Source organism: Malurus melanocephalus, unplaced genomic scaffold (assembly GCF_030028575.1).
Source record: "Malurus melanocephalus ecotype Western Australia unplaced genomic scaffold, MMel_1.1 scaffold_12, whole genome shotgun sequence".
Classification (NCBI taxonomy): domain Eukaryota; kingdom Metazoa; phylum Chordata; class Aves; order Passeriformes; family Maluridae; genus Malurus; species Malurus melanocephalus.
Window position 1 is genome coordinate 1,577,316 of NW_026623244.1, and position 21,665 is coordinate 1,598,980.

General features: G+C 49.4%; 2 protein-coding genes across 4 annotated transcripts in view; one reads left to right on the forward strand and one right to left on the reverse strand.

Moving 5' to 3' along the window:
* Positions 1 to 8,436, forward strand: part of NT5C2 (5'-nucleotidase, cytosolic II) — a 51,438-nt gene extending 43,002 nt beyond the window's left edge. For both annotated transcript variants that reach the window (XM_057379631.1, XM_057379623.1), the window contains 11 exons: positions 104 to 197; positions 1,221 to 1,274; positions 2,416 to 2,499; positions 3,244 to 3,285; positions 4,445 to 4,552; positions 4,861 to 4,927; positions 5,499 to 5,669; positions 6,528 to 6,579; positions 6,817 to 6,877; positions 7,410 to 7,586; positions 7,809 to 8,436. In XM_057379631.1, coding sequence (XP_057235614.1) covers positions 104 to 197; positions 1,221 to 1,274; positions 2,416 to 2,499; positions 3,244 to 3,285; positions 4,445 to 4,552; positions 4,861 to 4,927; positions 5,499 to 5,669; positions 6,528 to 6,579; positions 6,817 to 6,877; positions 7,410 to 7,586; positions 7,809 to 8,060 — 1,162 coding nt within the window. In that variant the 3' untranslated portion in view covers positions 8,061 to 8,436. The remainder of the gene's footprint in view (positions 1 to 103; positions 198 to 1,220; positions 1,275 to 2,415; positions 2,500 to 3,243; positions 3,286 to 4,444; positions 4,553 to 4,860; positions 4,928 to 5,498; positions 5,670 to 6,527; positions 6,580 to 6,816; positions 6,878 to 7,409; positions 7,587 to 7,808) is intronic.
* A 9,311-nt stretch (positions 8,437 to 17,747) lies between these two features.
* CNNM2 (cyclin and CBS domain divalent metal cation transport mediator 2) overlaps positions 17,748 to 21,665 on the reverse strand; it is a 110,308-nt gene continuing 106,390 nt past the window's right edge. For both annotated transcript variants that reach the window (XM_057379642.1, XM_057379651.1), the window contains one exon: positions 17,748 to 20,449. In XM_057379642.1, coding sequence (XP_057235625.1) covers positions 20,240 to 20,449 — 210 coding nt within the window. In that variant the 3' untranslated portion in view covers positions 17,748 to 20,239. The remainder of the gene's footprint in view (positions 20,450 to 21,665) is intronic.

Consider the following 21,665-nt stretch of genomic DNA (forward strand, 5'->3'; position numbering starts at 1 on the left):
AGAAACCATGATGTTGACATGAAAACACAAGCTCCAAACAGCATTTTGAACAGTCTTACCTGCTGTGATTGGCTGTTAAAGTCTCTCTTCTGTCTCCTCGCAGCTGTGAAACAGGGTTTAAGGATGGAGACCTCTTCATGTCCTTCAGGAGTATGTTCCAGGATGTCAGAGATGCTGTTGACTGGGTTCATTACAAGGTGACTGCAAGAWGTCCTTGGGACGTGTGTGGTTGTAACTGGGTTAGAGGGTCTGGTTTGTAACTCCTGAGTTCCRATGTTCTCTGCCTCCTCTGGGCAAGGGTCCTGCTTTGCCGCCTAGTGAGCAAATAATAGATTGCGGTTGTATGCGAGTAAGTGAAGAGCTCAGCTACCCTCCTGTTATGGGAACATATCTGGCTTGGCTTCCTATTCCTTTTTATTGTGCCCAGATTCCATTTTTGTACTGTARTTYGTGAGTTTTAAAGCATGATGCCATGAGGGTATTTGCACTTTGAATYCACAACTTATTAACATTGYCCTAATTTGTTTATAAAGCTGCATTCTACTGCAAATTGTTTACATTTGCACTATCCTATGTTGTCTATAAAGTACCTGGACTAAAGAGAGAAATACTTCAGCTGTTCTCTAATTAGAGGGGAGAATAATTTTATCCTCTGCACACACTTGTGCACAAATTTAGAATATAATTTTGTGAGCATTAACCTATAGTAAAGACCTGATTTCTTGTTCTTCCTCATTCAAGCGGTCTGTTGGGTGGGATGGAGAACCATCACAGGAGAACTCTGCTCACAGTTGTGTACTTGTGGTGGTCCTTTTAACCATGCAGAAGTCAGGAATCTATTTTTCTTTCCTTATGCAGTGTTGTGTGATACWTGTTGGAGTTTGCCTTTGACTAAAGCATTATGGTCAGTGTTGGAGACAGGTCATTAACTGTCTGTTTGGTATGGCAAATCTATTTTTTGTTTGTTTCTATTGTATTCCCTTTTGAAAGGGTTAAAATGCTGTTGAAGTGGATTATTTACCATGGTGAGGGAATCGATGGATCACAGAGTTTGTGATGGTCCCTGCTACTCAAAGCCTCTCATCTCTAGAGTCACTGGTTCAGATTCGCCCTGGTTTGTACTTTCACAGCATTTTAAAGTGTGAAAGTTGGCATTACTTTGTTGTCTCTCACATCATAAGTTTCCATGACCTCACTGAGTTCTGTTGTTTCTATTTCAGGGATCGCTTAAGGAAAAGACCCTTGAGAATCTGGAGAAGTACGTGGTGAAAGATGTAAGTGTGAAGTTATTTTACTTGTGCTGCGTAACATTTGGTACTGACTAAGCAGGCAAGAAACAAACATGCTGATTTGTTTTACTAAATCACAAAACACATAAGGCTGTGATTTCTATTGTAATAACCAAAGACAAAGCGGAAAGTTTGGATGCAGCCTTTATTCTGAGCCAGTGATCCACATGATTTCGTATTGATGTGCACATTTTTTTACGTAAAATTTAAAAGCCAGAGGAAATSTGATTCTGGAACACAGGTGAACACACTGGCAAAGCTTGTTTTGTTCCTTTCAGTGGCGAAAGCAACTGTTCCCTCCCTATGTTTTTCTGCCCAAGAAACCTCTCTTTAAAAAGCAACAGTTGAGCATTTTTTTAGCCACAAGTATTCTTTCACCACCCAACAAAAAGGTTACACTTAACCATGAGGGACTGASGAAAAGATCCTGAAAGACTCACTAGTGTCTAGTCTTTTGATAACCCCAAAATATGTGTTCATCACGTCTAATTGAGCAAGCTCCAGTGGGTCCTTTACTCCTGCCACCTCTGCAGTGTGCAAGGCCCCTCTGGACCACTTATGGAATAAGTATTCCTTAGTTTAGATGAGCTCTGTGGTAAAGTATCTCTTTGAAGCAGTTAACCTTGTTTCTAGTTACATGCCTGCAGGATTCTTAGGAAACTGTTCATTGAGGTAATCAGCTATTTTGGCAATGGACTGAGATTTCAGATTCAATAAAAATAGCCCCAGGAATAAATTCTCCCTAATTTGAGGTTGGAATTATAATGCGTTCCAACTTGTGGCTCGTGAGCTCAGATTTCACCTGCCTCTGGGCCCATTTCGGGAACGGACTTGGAGCTGGAGCAGATCGGTGGGAGCAGCACAGGGTGCCTGGCACTGTGGTTGGCAAAGGCACCGCAGCCCTGCTGAGCCCTTCCCCCTCGCCTTCCTCCCCTGGGCTGTGCTCTGGAGGGGTTACCTGGATGGACCAGCAGCTTTCCTGGCTCTGGCTGGTGCACAACACGTGAGTTTGCTTGCTCAATGGTTTGCCTTTTTTTTTGTCTGGTGGGATCATAGTTGAGTGTTTTTCCCATGATGAATGTCTGTAACGTTTTTGTGTGACTTGGATGTTCCCCTTGGTTTCCAGGGGAAGCTGCCGCTGCTGCTCAGCCGCATGAATGAAGTGGGGAAGGTGTTTCTCGTCACAAACAGCGACTATAAATACACAGAYGTAAGTGCTGCTTCAGTTGTTGGGTTGGTATATCGTGGAATAAACATAAGCCAGCCAGTCATTTGGATGGGTTTTGATGGGACATCTTCTGGTAGAGAATTGTGTGTTTTYTAATCTAGGTCTAGAATGGGTTAGTGGTGGGTGCAGATTAAGCCTTGAGTCATCTTTTGTAGTCCTGGTTCTGATGCTGACCTAGTGTAGGCCCATCTTAAATCCTGCTGTGCCTCACTCAGTTCCTCAGCACTTAAAAGGCTGAAAGGGAAAGTGATACTCARTTTTGGATTTTAGCATCCTTTAAAATGCAGACCTGCCCTTTCAAGTGAGATATTCTGAGTACGGACAGGTCCCAAACCAAGGTCCTGGAGAGGTCTGAGACCCAGAAAGGGCTGTCTGCTGAGTGAGCAATAAACCCGCTTACTTCCAGCTCCAGGTGAATTGTCAGGATGTTGCARAACTGCTAATCTAAAGATTTATATGCCATTTTAAAACGTTGCAAGATATACCTGAARCATTGTGTGGTTTTCTGAGGCAACTGTGTAACTACATTATAAAAACTACTGTTTCGATTCCTGTCACTGTCCTGTGCCATTCATTTTGTCTCCAAATCTTATGCTGACTTCAGTGTGAATTCTGAAACTAAAGTTCTGTAATCTGAAAATATAAAATCAGAAAAGTATTCTTCTATAAACTACACAAAWGCATGTTTAAAAGCACATATTTGAATACTTTCTTTCTCTCTTTTAGAAAATTATGACTTACTTGTTTGACTTTCCACACGGACCAAAGGTATGTGAATTCTAGTCTGCAGTTGCRATAGACGCTGATGTGCCTAATTATCTGTGTAGCTGGAAAGCATTTTAATCCTGCCTCATCGGCTGCATGGGATTAGTTGCTTTAATCTGGTTAAAATACACTTGCTGTTTTGTGTCCTGTTTGAATGGGATCAAAGCAAATACAATATAACAAAGAGAAAAGGGGCATCATCTGGTCTCAAATGATAATCTGCGTTAATGATAACATTATTTCAGTGATAAAACATTTCAACTGTGGCATTTAGCAGCCAGGTTTCATAGAAATAATGCACAATGGTTTGAATGTTTAAAAAAAAACATGATGGAAGGGAAATAGCTTTATAAAASAGCAGAAACATTTATGGCTGATCATCCCTTAAATTATTGTAACTCCAAGAGTTCTAGTCATGCTTTTTTTTTTGGTTTTCTGAGGTCAAAACTCAGCCCTGCAACTTTTGGAGAGAGGCTTATGATACGAATTTATACTGCTCTTTCAGTTTCCCAGTGAGAGGCTATCTTCATGCTCAAAAGATGTGTTCTCGCATGTGCTTTAAATGCAGAAGGCAGCCAAGGGAGAAATTTTGAGAGCATAGAAACTTGCCACAACTGWTGGCTAAAGGAGCCCCTTGCTGTGGTCTTGATCTCACAAAGTGTGGAAACATGAAGAAGAAAGGGCTTGTTATCCTTTGGGCAGGGCTGTGATTCAAAACCATGCTCTGTGGAATAGAGTCCAGGCATTTTCCCACTCTTGGCAAAAGTTCCAGCCTGTCCTTGTAAGCTGAAGCTGTGGGCGTTGCATGTGTCTGGATCTGCACAGGATGTCCTTCAGAAACAGTGGCAGGGTGTCATTTGCAGCATCTTTTTACATGGCAGCTGTGTCCTGACAGGGATGTTTGGTGCTGTTCTCCTGTCTCACACCGCATCCTCAGCCCCCAGGAGCTAGGCTGGGGTGGGATGGCCTTGTTGYAAAAGGAGAGTGCTTTAGGAGATGGTGCTGGCAAATGCAGCATTGTCCCACAGGAGGCATGAGGTAATGGATTTTGATGGATCAGCAATGTCAAGAGGTTATGGCTGTGGACAGTGACACTCCAGTTAAACTYCCTGTGGCTTTTTGTGGTATGTCTGATTCTGGGGTGTGTTTTTTGCCTCTGTAGCCTGGGAGTGCCCATCGGCCATGGCAGTCCTACTTTGATCTGATCCTGGTGGATGCACGAAAACCCCTCTTCTTTGGGGAAGGCACTGTATTGCGGCAGGTGGACACGGTGAGTACTTCCATGGCTGGAAAGACTCCTGCACCTCCTCTATGGCATCTCTCAGTGACAATGGGCAATGCAGTGTTTGGACAGGACCTACCCTAGAGGTTGTGGGCTGGAGTCTCCTCTTAGTGATTCTAGAGCAACTGCATCACCTCGAGGCTTTGCTGGCTTCCCTAACATACTGGAGGTGGCAGGAAAGCCACCTCTGGGCTGCTTGGGAGTGAGACAGACAAAGAGTGAAGTATCAATAGTATCAATGTAGAAAAGATCAGACCATCAGTTGTTCAGCACTAACACAACATCTCCTTCCACAGGTGACCGGGAAGCTGAAGATTGGTACCTACACTGGCCCACTGCAGCATGGCATTGTGTACTCAGGAGGTGAGGCAGGAGCCCTTCTTGGTCTGTGGAGTGGCTCTGACGTGGTCTTCAGCCACTCCAGCTATGAGAGGACTTGTGYCAGGCAAGGCTGTGCTTCCCAAAGCACATTGTTTTGTGCCCTCTGCAGCTCTCCATGATCAGAGCTGCACAATGCAGAGAAGAGATGGACCCATTCTTCCTCAAACATCCTTTTCTTCCTTGCCAGGGAGGGGCTGGGAAATRCCTACTGGGCTTGTGGTGGAGGGGTGGCTGCAGCTGGCCCAGTGCAGTGTCCCCGGCTGTACTTTAAAAGTACTGCCTCTAACATGACCACACTTGGAAGGTTCTGCCAAGCCTGAGAAGGGTAGTGGGTGGACACGGAGCTGTCCGTGACACCCAGGGCTCCATTACTCTCACATGGGGTGGGAGGCAGCATGGCCCCTTTGTTACTGTCATTCATGTTGGGGTGTACATGAGCAAAGCTGCTCCTTTGAAGTCCCAGGCAGGTGAGCAGTGTCCAAGGCTGCCATGATCAAGCAGTGGAGGTTTCTGGGAGGGTTCCCTGTTCTGAGCCATGCCATTCTCCTCTCAGGCTCTTCGGACACAGTCTGTGAYCTGCTGGGGGCCAAAGGGAAGGATATCTTGTACATCGGAGACCATATCTTTGGAGACATCCTCAAATCCAAGAAGCGCCAGGGCTGGAGGACCTTCCTGGTGATCCCCGAGCTGGCGCAGGAGCTGCACGTCTGGACAGACAAAAGCGGTCAGGAGCTGGGCAAGCCCCAGGCCAGGCTTTGCTCTTGCTTGTCTGATGCTGCACCCCTGAGATCGCCAGGGCTTAGGGGTGCAGGGGAGAGATCACCCTGGCTTGCCACTTCTCCTTTTGGCCCTTYTTCTTGGGTCTGGATGCTGGTGGCAGGAGTTGGGGTGCCTCTGTATGGGCTGGCCTTGGGGTCCCAGGCCTTTCCCATGCTCTTTCACAGGCTTTTGTGTGTAATCAGCCAACTGCTGCCTTGGCCAGGGCAAAAGCTGCAGCTGGGTGGGGTTGAGTTGTTCCTCATCCATAACGCCAGAACCTCYTTCCCCACTGCAAATATGGAGCTGTGGCTCCCATGTTAAAAAMTATCTGACAAGGCCTGGGTTATTCTCCCTGTAATGCCTGAGCCATGACTGCTCTCCCATCTGCAGGGAATCCCTATTCACCAGCTGCTTCCTCCTCGCTCCTCCCACTCCCTCTGCTGCTYTGCCGCCAAAGTGCTGTGTGTTTCCCATCCTCCAGCGCTCCTGCTTTTCTCCCAGGTTTGCCCTTTGGTGTGTAAATAGGGCTGGGGGTTATGCAAGTTGCCCCATGGCTGGTTGGAAGGCTTTGGTGAGAGCTGCAAAGGTTCAGCCTCRAAAACAAAAGGCCCAAGCAGAAACCAGGCCCAGAGTTCTGCCCATGGCACAGAGTGTGATTGACCCCTCTTCCTGCCCAGAGGCCATGATCCCTCCAGAGTCCCTGCTCCAGTGTCCCTCTGCTGCCATGTGAGGGGACTGGACAGGGTGGTGGGCTCACTTTCAGCCCTTTTCATTTCAACAGTTTAAACTTACCTTTTCCCCTTTCCTTTTCTGGATTTTCCAGCCCTTTTTGAAGAGTTGCAGAGTCTGGACATTTTCTTGGCCGAGCTGTACAAGTGAGTGTTCAAACAGTGACAACTTTCCTGCTGCCTCTCCCAGCTAACGAGCGGCAATGACAAAACCTTGGGGTTGGGTTAGCAGCACGGCTGCCGGAGCCTTGACTTGGGCCTGGGCTCTGCCCATGAGACCAACCTTCCCCTCCAGACCAGCCTCCCTCCCCYGAGCCCCATCCCACAGCATCTGGTTCTGAAAGACTTTTCACACCATGTATTTACCTTCTCGCCTGTAACTAGGCATCTGGACAGTAGCAGCAATGAACGCCCYGACATCAGCTCCATCCAGAGACGCATTAAGGTACCAATCATCAAAATCCTTTCCATCCTTCTGGATCCCAAAGGGCTTAACAACCCAACCCCACTGCTCAGTCCTGAAATGCTTTGCTCTGCCTTTGGGTGGGCACAGCAGGCTTGGCAARGCCACTTTGTCTCAGCTCACTGGTGTCACTGGCTCTTCCGAAAGGCAGCCTGGTCTGGAATAGGATCCCCTTCCACATGCCCACAGCAGCACTGGCTGATGGTGCTCACTGCTGCAGCATGTGGCAGTGGCACACACAGGCTCAGAGGGGCTGTAGCCCCTGTAGCTGGTTCAGCCAGCCCTGGGGTGCCAGCCTGGGGCAGTGCTGGCCCTGAGCCTGCTGCCGCCTTTCTTTCTGTTACTGGGCCTCAGCTGTGCCCTGATGCCACAGGATGCAAGCACAGAAAGCCTTGCTGGAGATCCTTGTAGGTCTCATGTAGCCCCCAGCCCTCAGGACATTCTGCCTCAGTGTTGTTGTGGCTCTGAGGTGCTGCCTGCCYGGCCCAGGGTCTAACCTGCCCTTTCCTCACAGAAAGTGACCCATGATATGGATATGTGCTATGGGATGATGGGGAGCCTCTTCCGCAGCGGCTCTCGGCAGACGCTGTTTGCCAGCCAGGTGATGCGCTACGCTGACCTCTATGCAGCCTCCTTCATCAACCTCCTCTACTACCCCTTCAGCTACCTCTTCAGAGCCGCCCAYGTCCTGGTGAGTTGCAATCCTAGGGAGGTGGGCAGGGGTCCCAGAGGTGTCCGTGCTTATGTCCATTATTACTTCCATAGGGCACAGCAGTACCTTGGAGGGTAGGGTGGCATTTGATAGACCATAGACCAAATGGTCACGTTCTGGGGTTTGCTCTCCATGWGTCTCAGGAAGGCACCCTGGGACTGGGACACCCCTTATCACCTCCTCTCTCTGTTCCACATGCAGATGCCACATGAGTCCACAGTGGAGCACACGCATGTCGACATCAATGAGAAGGAGTCGCCGATGGCCACACGCAATCGCACCTCAGTGGATTTCAAAGATTCYGACTACAAGCGGCACCAACTAACCCGTTCCATCAGTGAGATCAAACCGCCCAACCTTTTCCCCCAGGCACCTCAGGAAATCACACATTGCCAYGATGAAGATGATGATGAGGAAGAGGAAGAGGAGGAAGAAGAGGAGGAAGAGGAATAAGAAGGAAAAAATGAAGTTTTTCTGAAGATAAACCATGACTCTAGCAGTGATCAGGAATGGATTCTGTTGTGGGGCCCTTGGGGTGATGGGTTGGGGGTGTGATTCTTGCAAAGGCATATTTTGAAAGTATTTGGAAACTTCTAACAAATTAACACTAATTAGGAGGAGGCCCTTGTTTTCAGTCGGAGGAGACCCTTGTTTTCAGTTTTGCAGACGGTTCAAAAGCTAATGGATTCTGCCTGGGTGGTGCATTCAGATTGRACTGCCCGCCCGTGCTCTCATGCTTCTCCCATTAGATTTCGGGATGCTGCATGTTTCTCCCTCTCCCATGATGTGTTTCATTTGGTTTTCATTTGAACAGTGTCCTGTGAACGGTTTTTAGCATTTGTTACATTCTCTGTGGAGACAGAAGGGATGTGCTGGGCCCTGCAGGAGACAAAATTATCCAAATCCTGCTGCCCGTTGGGTTGCTGCCCTTAACCCTCTGCTCCTGSGTTACATACTCCCACCTCCCCTGTTAGCCATGGTGGTGTTGTGCCTTCCAGCACCGGGTTTACCTTCTGTTGATGTGAGTTTCCCTGTGCAAGTGGTTTGACTTCTTCAGCCATCATGGATGGCAGTGAGATTCCAGCTCTTGCACATCTGCTGCCATACACGTTTCACCTTGTAGCTGCTTGTTACCCTCTCCCAATGTCTCCAAGCTCTCTTTCACCATCAGCATGTGATGCATGATTTCCAGGGCATTTCTCAAACAGCTGAGCTGYGCGCTGTGTTCTCAACTCCTCCAGTTTCAGCAGTAAATATTAATCCAGGAGCTTGAAGCTGCYGCTTTAGCATTACATTAGTCGCTCTGTGTTCCTCCTGACCTTTCTGTCCTCTCAACTTCAAGTGAAGCATCCCAAAACCAACCCCAGCCACCATCTGGAGTGAAAGGGCCTGTTGTGCCAGGGTGCTGCGGGCCACATGGGCCCGCCCYAAACTAGGAAACAGCACATGCCACCGAACCAGCCCCATGGTGGGAGCTGAGAAGCTCCCGGCCGTCCGGCAGCTGCCCTGGTCTTTGGCCTGGTGCGGAGCAAGTGGAGCCTCATCGCAGGTCGTGGTGGGCAAGGCTGCGTCCCTGGCCAAGGAGGGTGATGGCTGCCGTGTGGGGACCGGGGCTGTCCCCAGGGATGGGCAGGTAGTCCTTGTGCCTGAAAGCCAGCCCAGGGAAGGCATGGAGCTGACACACAGCTGGGCAGCAGTGCCCTGTGGTTTTCTCTGAGTCATGGGTGCAGCCTCCCTYACTCCAGCCTCTGCCGTTCGCTGCAAAGGGATTACAACGAGGGCCCTCTTGTAATGAATTTGACTGTTGTTTCAGTACCATAAACTCATTTAATTTCTTYTTTTCATTTTAAAGTACCTTAGTAGAAATTAAAAGAAGAAAAACCACACCACCAACATCTGAGCAGGAAAATGCTGCTCTAGTGGCAGTTGTTCTAAGTCAAATAAATGATGTTTCTAAAAAATGCGTGGTGCTTTGTGGCGTGTTGCTGAGACGATGAGGGCTGTGCTGGAGTTGGTGAGAAGAGATGGGACTGGTCTGTGGGGTCCCAGCACAATGGGTGACTGCAGAAGAGTGAAAGCATCTTTGGGAATTGGTCATGTGAAGCACTGAGGAGCAGTGACAGTGCAGCTTCCTGTAAGGGCACGCTAAATCCTCACATTGCCCCAGGAAGCAATGGTGGGGTACAAGGCTTCTGTTATCACCATCTGCATCAGCCAGGAAAGCATGGGGAGGGCAGAGAAACATTTTGGCTTGGATGTAGTGAATGAGGGGCTTTTCCATGGTGGGAAGGGCAACATCCCCACACTACTGCTACCTCCAACAATGTGTCTTGCCAGGGCTATTCCTCACAGACATTACCAAGGACCACTTCCTGCCCCTCCGCCCCTGCATGACTCAGGCCCAGCGTGGCACCAGGGCACAGCATAGCCTGTGCTCACCAGGAGCTGCAAACCTGCTTAAAGAGACACCAGGGAAGGCCAGTGCTGCCACACAGCCACACAAGGCTAAGACAGGCAGACCTAGGCACTGCTGAGTTCAACCCTCCCCTACAAACAAATTTGTTGTATCAACCAAACCAGACGGGAGGAGGTTCCCCCATCAGCASCACCAGAGAAAGATGTTCATTATAAGGGCCCAAAGTGCCAGACAAAAAAGCAACACTCARTGGCAACAGCTGGTGGCCAACACTCAACACCTGACACTTCAGGGATTGCTGAAAACTCCAGAGCACTGGGTCCCTGACACCTCAGTTTTGGGGTCTGGAGAGAAGCTAACATGGCCACAGTGAGGTTGGCTGCAGGAAGGATTCCTGGGAGCAGTTCCCRAGCCCTTTCACGGAAGGCCATGCTGGGCTCTGCTATGTTTAAACTTTGTTTCTCCAAGTATAGCCMCTTAAATTTTTTAAGCTTTAGCTCAGCAGCTGGGGAGGCATGTGGCTGCAGGAAGGGAGGTCTGGGGAGCTCCGTRCATTCCTCCTTCCCAACCGGTCACCACAAATAGCTCACTCCCAGCCCAGGGCTATTTCTGACTGAGATGGGGAGGAGAGGCTTCAAGGCTGGAGCAATGGAAAGTATTTGACCCTCGCTTCATGGTGGGAAAACGTCTGGCAAAGCCTGACAGACCCAGGCACTTCCCGGCCTTGCACCATCCTGTCCATCCTGCACTTGCTCCACCACGAAGTTATGGTGACCCACGGACCAAGAGCCAGGGTAAACTTCTCGCCCTGGCTGGCACAGCCCAAGTTTCCAGCCCACACTGCCCTCGGGCAGCTGCCCAAGGCCAGTCTGGACCTGCTGCCACTTCCCAGAAGCCAGGGCCSAGCGGTACCTGTGACTCCAATCGCTCTGCAGAGCCTCAGGAAAAGCTYCCCCTGCTCTCCCTGCAACCTGTTCTCCAGCCAAGGGACAGACACACTTTGCTTTTGCCCACTAGCGGTGTTCTCCCTTGCAGCAAAAGCCTGGTGGAAGCAAGGTGAGCACAGGGGGAGCAAATCTCACGCCTGCCCTGCTCTTTCACTGACCCATTTCCTGGTGACTCCCCCTTTCCTCACCTCACATCCACCTCCCCTGTTCCATAGAGCCAGAGCGGGCTCACAGGGGCTGCACCAACCAACCCCTGCCGGGGACAGGAGCCTGAGGCTCGCTGCCCTCAGTCACAGCCCTGCAGCCATCGTGTGATGAGCACTGCTGCTTTTGACCAGGTCACAGTTATCAGAACAGCTCCTCTTCCTTCATGCCACCGAGCAAGGCCCAGCTGCACCTCACGATCAGGATAGGCCCGACCATGGTGAAGGGTGCAAATCCCTGTGCCAGTCCCTGAGCAGCAGCCATTCCACCCTTGGGCCTGAAGCCCTGGCACAGCAAACACGGATAAATTCTGCAACTGCAGCCACCAGCTCACCCTGGCCCTGCACAAGGGTGCTTTCTCTCCAGGAGACAAGCCCTGGGGGCCACTGAGCTGTAGAGCCTGGCCATGGCGGGAGGTGCTGCTGGAGCCTTGAGGACATAGAGCCACAGTTTTGGGCAGTGTTCCCGTCTTGCTGCCATAGCATGGTCTGGACCTGAGCAGCCAACACCCATCCCACCTCCCTGAAGGGATCTGSCCTCTTACACCCTCCTTTTCAGAATCCTGAGCTCTCTCACCTCATTCCTCCTTCCTGCTGCTCATTACCACCAGAGCCAGCGCTGAAGTTGGCCTCCACATTAAATCTACTTAGGTCGTGCTTGCAGTATCCYACCACCCTCCACTGGCTGCCAGGGACAGACACATACAGGGGAGTAGGAGTCCTCAAGGACATGCCACTCTCTCTGTCCTGCTGATACGACATTGGGGAGTGAGGTTCAGAGGAATGGGGGCATCCTGCAGCACAGAAGCAGGGACTGAAGCTGCACTGGGTGCAGCAAAAATCCCCCACAAGATTTGAGCAGTTGCTGCCCAACTTACTAACCCATGCAGGGAAAGCAGCTGGGTGACAGCCGCAAGGAGAGGAGCTGAGGGATGGCAAAAACATGATTGGGGTGCGTGACAGGGCAGTATCTAACACAGGAAAGGGGCTGTTCCTCCACCAGTGATGGTGGGCAAGGGACTAAGCACAGGCTCACTGTCCTGCTCAGAAATGTCTGTCACTGCAGGCTCCACACAGCTCCACTGCCAAAGTCCCAACATGAGGGGAGTAGGCAGCAGCACCCAAGTGCAGGCAGATGGACCGACTCACTCCATCAGCTGCTGCTGTCCCACGGAGTCGCCGTGGTCCCCAGCCATGTCCCTCACTGGTGACCCCCAGTCACGCCCCGCCTGGCAGGAACACGCACTACAGACAGACGGCATCTACACTTAAGAGACAAACATGACCTATGGAGAGCAGGTTGTCAATAAGGGTTTTTTATTACTGAAAGAAAAAGACCCTCACCCTTAAAAGAACTTCAAAAGGTCAGCTTCTTGCTGTTGCCACCAGCTTCCCAGCCAGCCCCTGGTGAGCAAAACCACCGGCACAGCCCTCCCCAGCTTGAGGACTTACAGGCCCAGACCCACCAAAGCAAAGAGCAGCACCTGGCTCTAGAGGAACAAGATCCGGCCTCTCTGTGGCTCTTGGCAGCTGAAGTGGAGATTAAAGACTGTTGATGTGCCAGTAAYAGAGATCTGAGTCCAGGATCACAGACATCAGCCCCACCACCCGCATGCCAAAATCCATCCCTTGGAAATGAGGGGGGAGCATGGAAGAGGGAAAAATGCATAAACTGGAATGTTCAACAGAAAAAAAAAATCATCATTTATCTAAAAAGAATAGAAATAAACAAAATGCTTTAAAACAAAATCACAAAATATACAAATAAATCTGGTACAAAATAAATAGGAAAGATTGGAAATCTACAACAAAATTGGAATAATTATAAAATTAATTTGTATGACAATCAGTATATGAAACGTATACACTTCATTCAGGATTTCAGTTGTGCTTATTCAGGTTTATGTACACACACGGAAATACTGTAGTCAGAATACTACAACTCTGGAAACCCGAAGTCATGTACAATATGATACAATTCGCAAAGACCATGTACGATGGCAAGATAAGACATAGGGAAGAGCCAGCTGGAGTGGGATCAGACAGCCATGGAAACACTGTGAAGGGAGAGTGGCCACACTCCAGAAGAGGGGGACCAAGGCCGAGCATGCAGCAGCCAGGACACAGCTCGGGGCAGCCAGGAAGGAGAAAGGTTTGGTGTGAGACCCCCGGCTGCAGAGCACCAGCTGCTCATGGCTTCTAGGAATATCTCAAGTATTTGGGGTTTCAGATTCACTGTGTTTGACATCCAGGCACCTGCCTGGTGATTCAGGTATCGAGSCTGGCTTTGCTGGAGGAAAAACATGCCAAGAGCTCTGAGGTTCCTCAGCAGGGCCTGACCCTGAACTGCTTAGAAGCCACCCTTGTGCTCAGGAGAACATGGATCAAATGGGACCAGAGCACTGCTGATGGGGTCCTGGTGGATTTCCACTTTCCAAATTCCATGTGGCCTCCAAGGAAGGCAGAGTGCCTTGAKCAGCATCTCCTACCCTTCGTGTGAGAAATTAAGACAGAATGGTCACAGCAGAGYCTGTTCCCGACTGCTGCCCCTCCCTCTTGCCTTCCTGAACACTCAGCCRAAGTCCAGTGAGAGGAGCAGAGGAGTGGCCGTGGGCGATGTGAGCACAGCTATCACAGAAGCCACGCTGCTGAATCCAGGCCAGCATGATGCAGAAGGACAGAGAGCGTACCCTGGGTGAAAACCCATCAGCCAAGCCAGCCCAGTCCAGCCCAGCCTGCTGGACCTGAGATTTTAAAGCAGGAATAACACTAGAGCTGATCTCGGCCCAGCCAGTCTGTCACTTGTAAGAAGGAGAGCTCATCAGGAGCCCCRCACCCTCCCACAGTGATCTTTGGGACATGCATTCAATATTGGCACTTTCAGCTAAAGGCATCTGACACCAACTAGTTTCTCACTTGTATTTGSAAGGATTTGGTACAACAGTGATGCCCAGAGGATAAAACACCACCCCCTATTATAAAGGTCTGTGATCAGCAAACAGTTTAGAAGGAATGCTAGACTGCTACACCAAGCACTGAATGCTGGGACAAGCCCTTCCTCCCCTCTTGATAGCAACCAACTACCATGCTGCTTTCAGAAGACAATAAAGAAATCAAATCCACCCCTGGAGCATTGGAACCACTTGCAGCCTTTGCATGTTTCAGCTTCATAACAGCTGACAAAATCTCCAGCCCAGTTCCATGACAGTCCACTTCTGAAAAGTCCGATCAAACCTCTGCTTCTGTGGGAAGACTAAACACCAAGCACTTTCTTAGCCAGAAATTGCACTGAAGGAGCAAGAGCAGCCTGGGCACCATTTTCTGAAGAATCCTAGTGATCAGCCCTGCCCCAAAGAAAAAAACTTGGGAGAATGTTTCTCAGCTGGAGACAGACCAGCAGCTTTGAGTACCGTATTTCCAAGGTGAAGAACTGCTATAGAGTCTGACCTCAGGATAAAAAGGAGAAAACGTCACTTTGACCACCCGTCTATGAAACAACTCCATCTGCCACCTGTACCGTGTCACTGGCTGGAGGCAGCTTTCCAGCAACCATCTCCCATCCCTGCAGCTAAGGAAAACATGCACAAAACAGATAGAAAAGGTCAACTGTACTGCCTTGGACCCCCAACAACAGCACCTCCTTGAGACTGACCTCAGAGGAGCACAACCCAGCATGAAGCCAGGCTCCAGGACWAGAGCAAGACAGCAAACGGGATTGTTGAGAGGGCTCTGCAGGAAGCCATGGATGTCCAGGTCCCCTGTGCTGTGCTGCTCACACATGGGAGTGAGGCCAGAATCACCACAGACATCACACCAGCAAGGGGCCTGCAGCTGATGGGACCAAGTGTAACAGYAGTGCAGGGATAAGGGCAGCTGCCCAGCCCAGCCTCTGATGCAGAGCCTGTCTCCCTATTGGGCCAAATTAGGATGAAGGCTGCTCTCCCATCCATGCCATGGAAAGATGCCTGACTGTGTTAGTTAAGCTCGTCACTTCACCACTGGGCCAAACCAACCCTCAACATCCAGGGAACAGGTACTTCTCTGGGTCTTTGTAGGGCCACAGTGCAGAGCCAGGTGGTGCGATGGGCAGCACATCTGGGGCTGTGCCACACCAAAGCCTTGGGACAGGGCACAGTGTGGACACAGGGACCTCTTAACGCTGGGCAAGCACCTTTGGGACAAAGCCTCAAATCAGGTACTCTGCAGCATCCTTCCCCACCCCCAGTCCCAGTTTTCTACTGGTAATCCAGACACTGGATAACTTGACAATTGGTACACAGGTACTAGATTTAAAACCACAGATGTGTGTATTAGATATTGTATAAAATATGGTACACCTTTCATGTGGCRATGATTTCTATAGAGTGTAATTATGCACAAGGAAGATGCATGTTCCAAAGGGTCCTGGAGAACGTGGCTGTGTTCTCCATCAGGTAGGATACTTATACAGGATGCTTGTGAGGAGACAGGGCTGCTCTATGCCATCAGAACCCCCACAGCCCTTGGCTGAGCTCTGCAGAGATCACAGGAAGCACCACTGCTGCCCAAACAAACCCTCACACAAAGCTACCTCTTTGGTTTTCTTTGAGCTGATGTGAGCCAGAGCCTGACACCAGTGCCAAATCTCATCCTCATCCGAGCTGGGCCCTGAAGGCTGAGAAGCAGCAAAGGCTGATGTCTGTGGGCCATTGGGGCAACTCGCCCTGCTTCCTCCCTGAGCTTTCTCCAGGTCTGAGTGCAAAAGGCGATATCCTGAGACTCCTACTCTTGCCAACTCTACCCACACAAAAAGGCACTTAAAGAAAAGAAGAAAAAYAAAAAAGCCCCCATTGGTGAGGAAAAGGGAAGTAAGTATAGGAGAAAAGAGGAGGAACAAAAAAGCRAGCACAATGTAAATGAGTGGCTGACCCCTCTTCCAATAGGCACAAGAACCGCACATCTTCAGCAGCCAGCCCAGCTGTMCCCACACAGGTCTCAGCAGCGTCCCATTCCTGATCAGACCAGAGCAGGAGCTTACAGGGGCAAAAAGAGCACGAGATGGAACTATACACTATGCAGGTTTGGAGCAGAGGTGGTAAGCAGGAGAAGGATCTGCCTGCTCTGTGGAGCTTCCTCTCCTGGTGCCTCTGGATGGGAAAAGCACCTTGTCCTGCCACACCAGCTTTGGGGCCCCTGCCCACCAGCCAGCCCAGACACCCTGCCAGCATTCCTCATCCCACTGTGGGATAACCCATCCAGAGCTCCTTCAGGACAACAGCCTTCAGCTGCACAGGGCTTTCAGGGAGCAGATAAGCTGGGAATAAAATAACAAGCACTTTGTAAACTCCAGAGGGTCTGAGCTTGCGGCACAGAGTGGCTGAGGCTGGTTTGCTACGCCCYCAACTGAGCCCCTCTCCTCTCAAGAGCTAACGTGCTTCATATGATCTCCACATCACCAGAGTCAGTCTCATTTGGAGAAAGATCCTCACTGGAAAGCAAGAACATTCCTTCACTCTTTACAAAGATTTGGCAATACACAGAATTAAAAAAAAATAAATCATAGTTACAACAGATTCAGGTTCATTTCGTTTAAAGGAAATTCAACCAACAGGAGTGTAAAAGATATAATTCACAGTTGTGCATTTAAGATATTAGTGTTGAAAACCTCACTTCAAAGAACTCTTGTGCAAAATTGTATTGACAGTAGAAACCATGGCTAGATGCCCTCCCAGCCTCCCCCAGCCAACAGGCCATCGTCCACCCTGCTGCCTGCACCCAAAGGCAGACGGGCGAGGCAAACAAAGCGGGCAGCAGGAGTTGACATAGGAAGATGCAGTATCCTTTCTACAAGTCAAAGCCTGGCCAAGGTCTGAGGTCAAGTCCAACRATTCCCAAAGCCACCAGCTGGTGCCCTGCGCCACAGTGACTGGCTGCGCGCCCCCATGGCATTGCAGCACGGCATCCGAGCCCCCCAGGAGGCAGAGGGAGCAGATCTGCTCGGGCAGGACACCCCTGCAAGGGCACAGGTCGGATGCCATGGCATCACCACTGCCGCCAGGAGAGCCAAGCCCTGGCATCGGCCAACACCGCCCTGAGGCTCAGAGGGATCCTGAGCTGGGTGCGGGGGCTCCTACACTGTGATGGTTCCCACCAGGAGGGCYGGGAACCCCTTGCATTTGTTAAACAGTAAAACTGTAAATACCCTGAGAACAGGGAGACTGGGTTTTTTCCCCTCCAGGGAGAGGACCATGCTTTGTTCTTCAAGCTAATTAGTAGTAGCAGCTCCTAACCCCTCTGGGTCAGGTATGTATTTTCTGTATGAAACACATCTATAATCAACTATTTTTATGGAAATTAAGTGAAATTACTTCACTTTCCATTATTTGATCTGTACAAATGATGAAAAACAGTCATGCAAAAAATTGCCTGCAAATTTTGGAACAGTGCAGCATGGGCAGAAGCAGGAGGTATTTGCTTTGGGATCACATGGCTTTGGTTGGAAAAATTGGCGTTTTTTTGTTTGGTTTCTTTTTCGGTTTTTCTTTTTTTTTCTTTTTTTTTTTTTTTTTTTTTTTTTTTTGGAAAAAGGCAGACATTGAAACAAATCCATAACCTGCCATAAGAAGCAGAAGTCGGATCCAGCAAGCAACCTCATCCCGGAGAGAGCTGCCTTGACTTAAACCTTCCCTCCTTTGGCAGGTTTGACAAAACAGATACTGCATCTCAAGTTCACCACCGTGTCAAACACTTCCAACAAACGTTTACATTCAGCAACACTAGATAAAAACTGGGTGAGGTGAGTCCCTCACCAAGGACAAACGCTGTAACATCTGGACATTTTGCTCTGTGAGAAAGGTGCAATATTGGCAGCTCTCTGCGAAGGCGCAGGGCTTAGGTCAGCCTGTGCTGCCGCCAAGCCGGGTGTCCTCAGCRGTGATGAGCTGGTGCACATCACACCAGGGGTGAGATGGAGGCTAAGGAAACACTTTTAGATGGGAAAAAGTCAAAAAGCTACATGTGACAGCAAGGCTTTGGGGGGGCCTGTTTCCTCCTCACYGGGTGCACAGGTTGGACACTGTGCAATTTCTATACCCTTTAGAGGGACTTCATCCTCATGGGTGGCTCCCACCAGGCTGTACAGCAAAAATTAGGGCTGCTTTCTGAAGCTGGAAGAGAGAGGAGGGGCACAGGCAAAGCCAATTGGCTCTGACACCACACACTGGTTCCTGCRGGGAGATCTTGCAATGAAATATTGCACCTTTCCAGCCACCATTCACAAAGATGGACCACAGGAACTTGCAGCAAGTGCCCTCCCCAGCCCACAAGCAGGAGAGACAGGGCAGGCCTSCAAGCACAGAGGGCTCTGGCAGTTGCATTTGGGGCTGAGGGCTCCTTTGGGTATCCCCAAAGAGATTATCCAGATGTAAAGGAAGGGAAATGTTACACAGCCAGGGGACATGGCAGGGTCCTGAAACAGAGAAACCACAAAGCCTGATTTAATAGATCTCAATATCAAATCAGATACTGAGAGCACTGGAAGAGAGAAGGATTGAGGGGGGGGACAATTTTCCGTTTTTTTCTTTTAAGGACTTAAGACTCCATTTGTAGGAGTGGGGAATTGGGTGATGCACAACTGCCACAGGGTGCCTCTTGTTGGTACCCAGWCCGCATCCAGATTTTTGGGGTTGGGAAATTGGTTTCTGCTGTCCAAGGCAGGTGTTGCCCTGCAGAGGTGGCAGCTTGATGGGAGGTTCTCTGCTCTGCTACCTTGGTAATCCCTACGATGGCTGTTAAAAGGGGCAAGAGAGAAGGAAATGCACTAAATCCACTCAAAGGAATGAATGTGGCTGGAAACAGCCTGGAAATGAACCTCTCTGAATCCCTGAAGTGCAATACACTCGCGTCTGTAAAGTTTTGTCAGCTCTTGGAGAGGAGAGAATGGTTCTGGCTCCTCAGCAGTGCCCAWCCTTGCACTGGCAGAGGTTTACTGTCACCTGGAGCCTGTACTTTGGGTGTAATTGTAGCAGCATCTTTTGTGTTAACATCAGAGATTACAGGGGGGACAGGGACTGATGTTCTGATATTCAGCAAAGGCTGCACATCTGCTCTGGCCAAGGTAACGGTGCACAGACCGCTACAGCACAGGAGTGTTGGCATCTCGGGGGGCACACATGACTTCACCATGCAGTTGTCAGGAACATCAATGAAAAATCACCCAGTTACTTCACTATGGAACATCACACCCGGCTTTCATTTGACAGACYGCAGTTTTGCTAATTAATTCCTTCCCCCCAAGTATCATCTTCAACATACACAATGGTTTTGGAGGTTACAGAACTGTAAGTATAACAATGCTTTTGCCTGTTTAACAATGAAACCTTCTGAAATTTGAAACATCATTAAATACCAAAGTAACCACTCCTTCCCTGAAAATTAACTGGAAAAATGTAATCATCCTCATCTTTTGGTCCTCCAGGAGGCTAAAACCAGAGGTTCCTTGAAGCTTGCTCATTCTTAGGACACAAATAACATACAAGTACCAGTTACTAACTCTTTCAAACACGGGAACAAAAAGGACCACAGAGGGGTGAGAAGAGGCCAAAGGACATTGGAGCCAATTCACAAAACCACAACAGAGCCCATTTGGGGTTCATGAGGGACAGAAACAATTTAAAACTCTGCAAAATACTTTTTAAAAACATGATCTCTCTTGAAAAAATAATTGGAGGAGCTTGTAAACTTCTCCATATGTGTTTGAGGAGGAAAAACCCAACAAGGATCAAAAGTACAGATAAAAAATAAACATAATTCTACTTTGCAAGAAGAATTTTCATTGTTCTCAAGGGTGGCTCACCATTCCCAAATTACGTTTGGGTCTTTAGTCTCTCTTGCTCTTTGCTCCTTTCTTCCTGTTTCTTCCTCTTCTGCTCCCAGAACGGACGCAAAAGTCTTTGGTCTCAGAACACTGGATGCAGCACAGTGTTGCAAGCACACACTAACGGTGTTCACACTCGGGGAGGAGGCAGGAAGGAGCGAGGGCTGGTCCTGCTGAGGAGATGGGATGGGTGGGTTGTGGGGAGTCAGCTCCTAGATGGCTCCTTCACTGTGCATACTGTGGTTGGGCTTGTTGTGAGTCACACAGTTCTGTTCRTTCAGCAGGTTTGCTGTCTCGTCTGGCAAACCATCGTGCAGCTCCGTAAGAGTCAGTTCGATTTTAGTGTTTTCACTGTCCGAGGACTGAGGTGTTTTGTCCATCCGGGATGCCATCAGGGCATTTTGGTACTGCTGTCTTGAGATCTGCTCCAAGAACASGGAAGAAACAAAAAAGTCAGTCAAATTTCTATGTCTCCTGTGGGACACACTGAGAAAAGAGGAGTTCCTCCCCTTTCCAGATGACCACACTTTAACCCCTCTCTACCTATTCCCATAAAAAATCCCTGCGCTTTGCAAGCCTAGAGCATATCAGCTCAACAGCCACAGCATGGTGACATTTCCAGGGAGGGTGGAAGAACAACACTGTGCAATCACCATGCTGTTCAAAGGCAGGGATTCATTCCTATTGCAAAGAYTTTGAAATCAGACCTCCATTTCCCTCTAACCATGCACATCTTTAGGACCAGAGCCAGAGATCAGTGAAGTCTTTCTCCCAACTTCAGTGAGCTCCTGGTTTGGCTCKAAGTGTCCCTATAGAGCCAAACCAGCTCTATAGTACAAGTATAGAGTACAAGCATTCCTGCTCTTGTCTAGGCCAGCAAACACAGCAGGAGCTACAGCCATATGCATAAGGACATTTGATTCTAGAAAAGACTGGACACCCACAGAGATGAATCCAAATTGGCAACCCAAGAAGTTTTCCACTGATCTCTGCAAGAGCTGGCTGCAGTCAGCACAACAGTGATGATAGGCGTAGAGCACCGTGTTGCTGCTCACAATGCCCTGGGGCAGGGAAGCCCATAGCCCCCTGTACATCTGCAAATATTGGTGGAGGGCAGAACTCCTCCTGGAGCCACAAGCAACCAGCCCTGTGAACTCCTCCAGGTCAACCTTCTCAACCAGGACAGGCAGCAGGAAACGTGCACTGGCAGCACCATGAGCCCACAGCAGTGGGTGATCTCAGCAGGCAGGAAAGTGGAAGAGATGAAATGACTTTTTTTGAAAACTGTAAGTTTCAGTAGCAACACAATAGAGGGACTGGAAATGGAGAGAGTCAGATGGACAGGTCACAACTCCAAAAGCAAAATCCAATCATGCATGAACGGATCTCAACCCTGGTTTTACAAGGTATCAATTGAACGAATGACCATGTGGCACAGTGAAAACACTAATGTGGAGTACTCTAACCTATGAGTAAAGCAGAGTGGTGCAACAAGAGGTGTGCAAGTCTGACTGCAGAGGTACCAGGACAGTTCAGCATTCATTGGACTCAGTATGAACACAGTGAGATTTGGAAGGACTCCACATAAACCAGTATAGGGTGAGCAGCTGCTCTGTACAGCAGATTAGCAACTGAAGT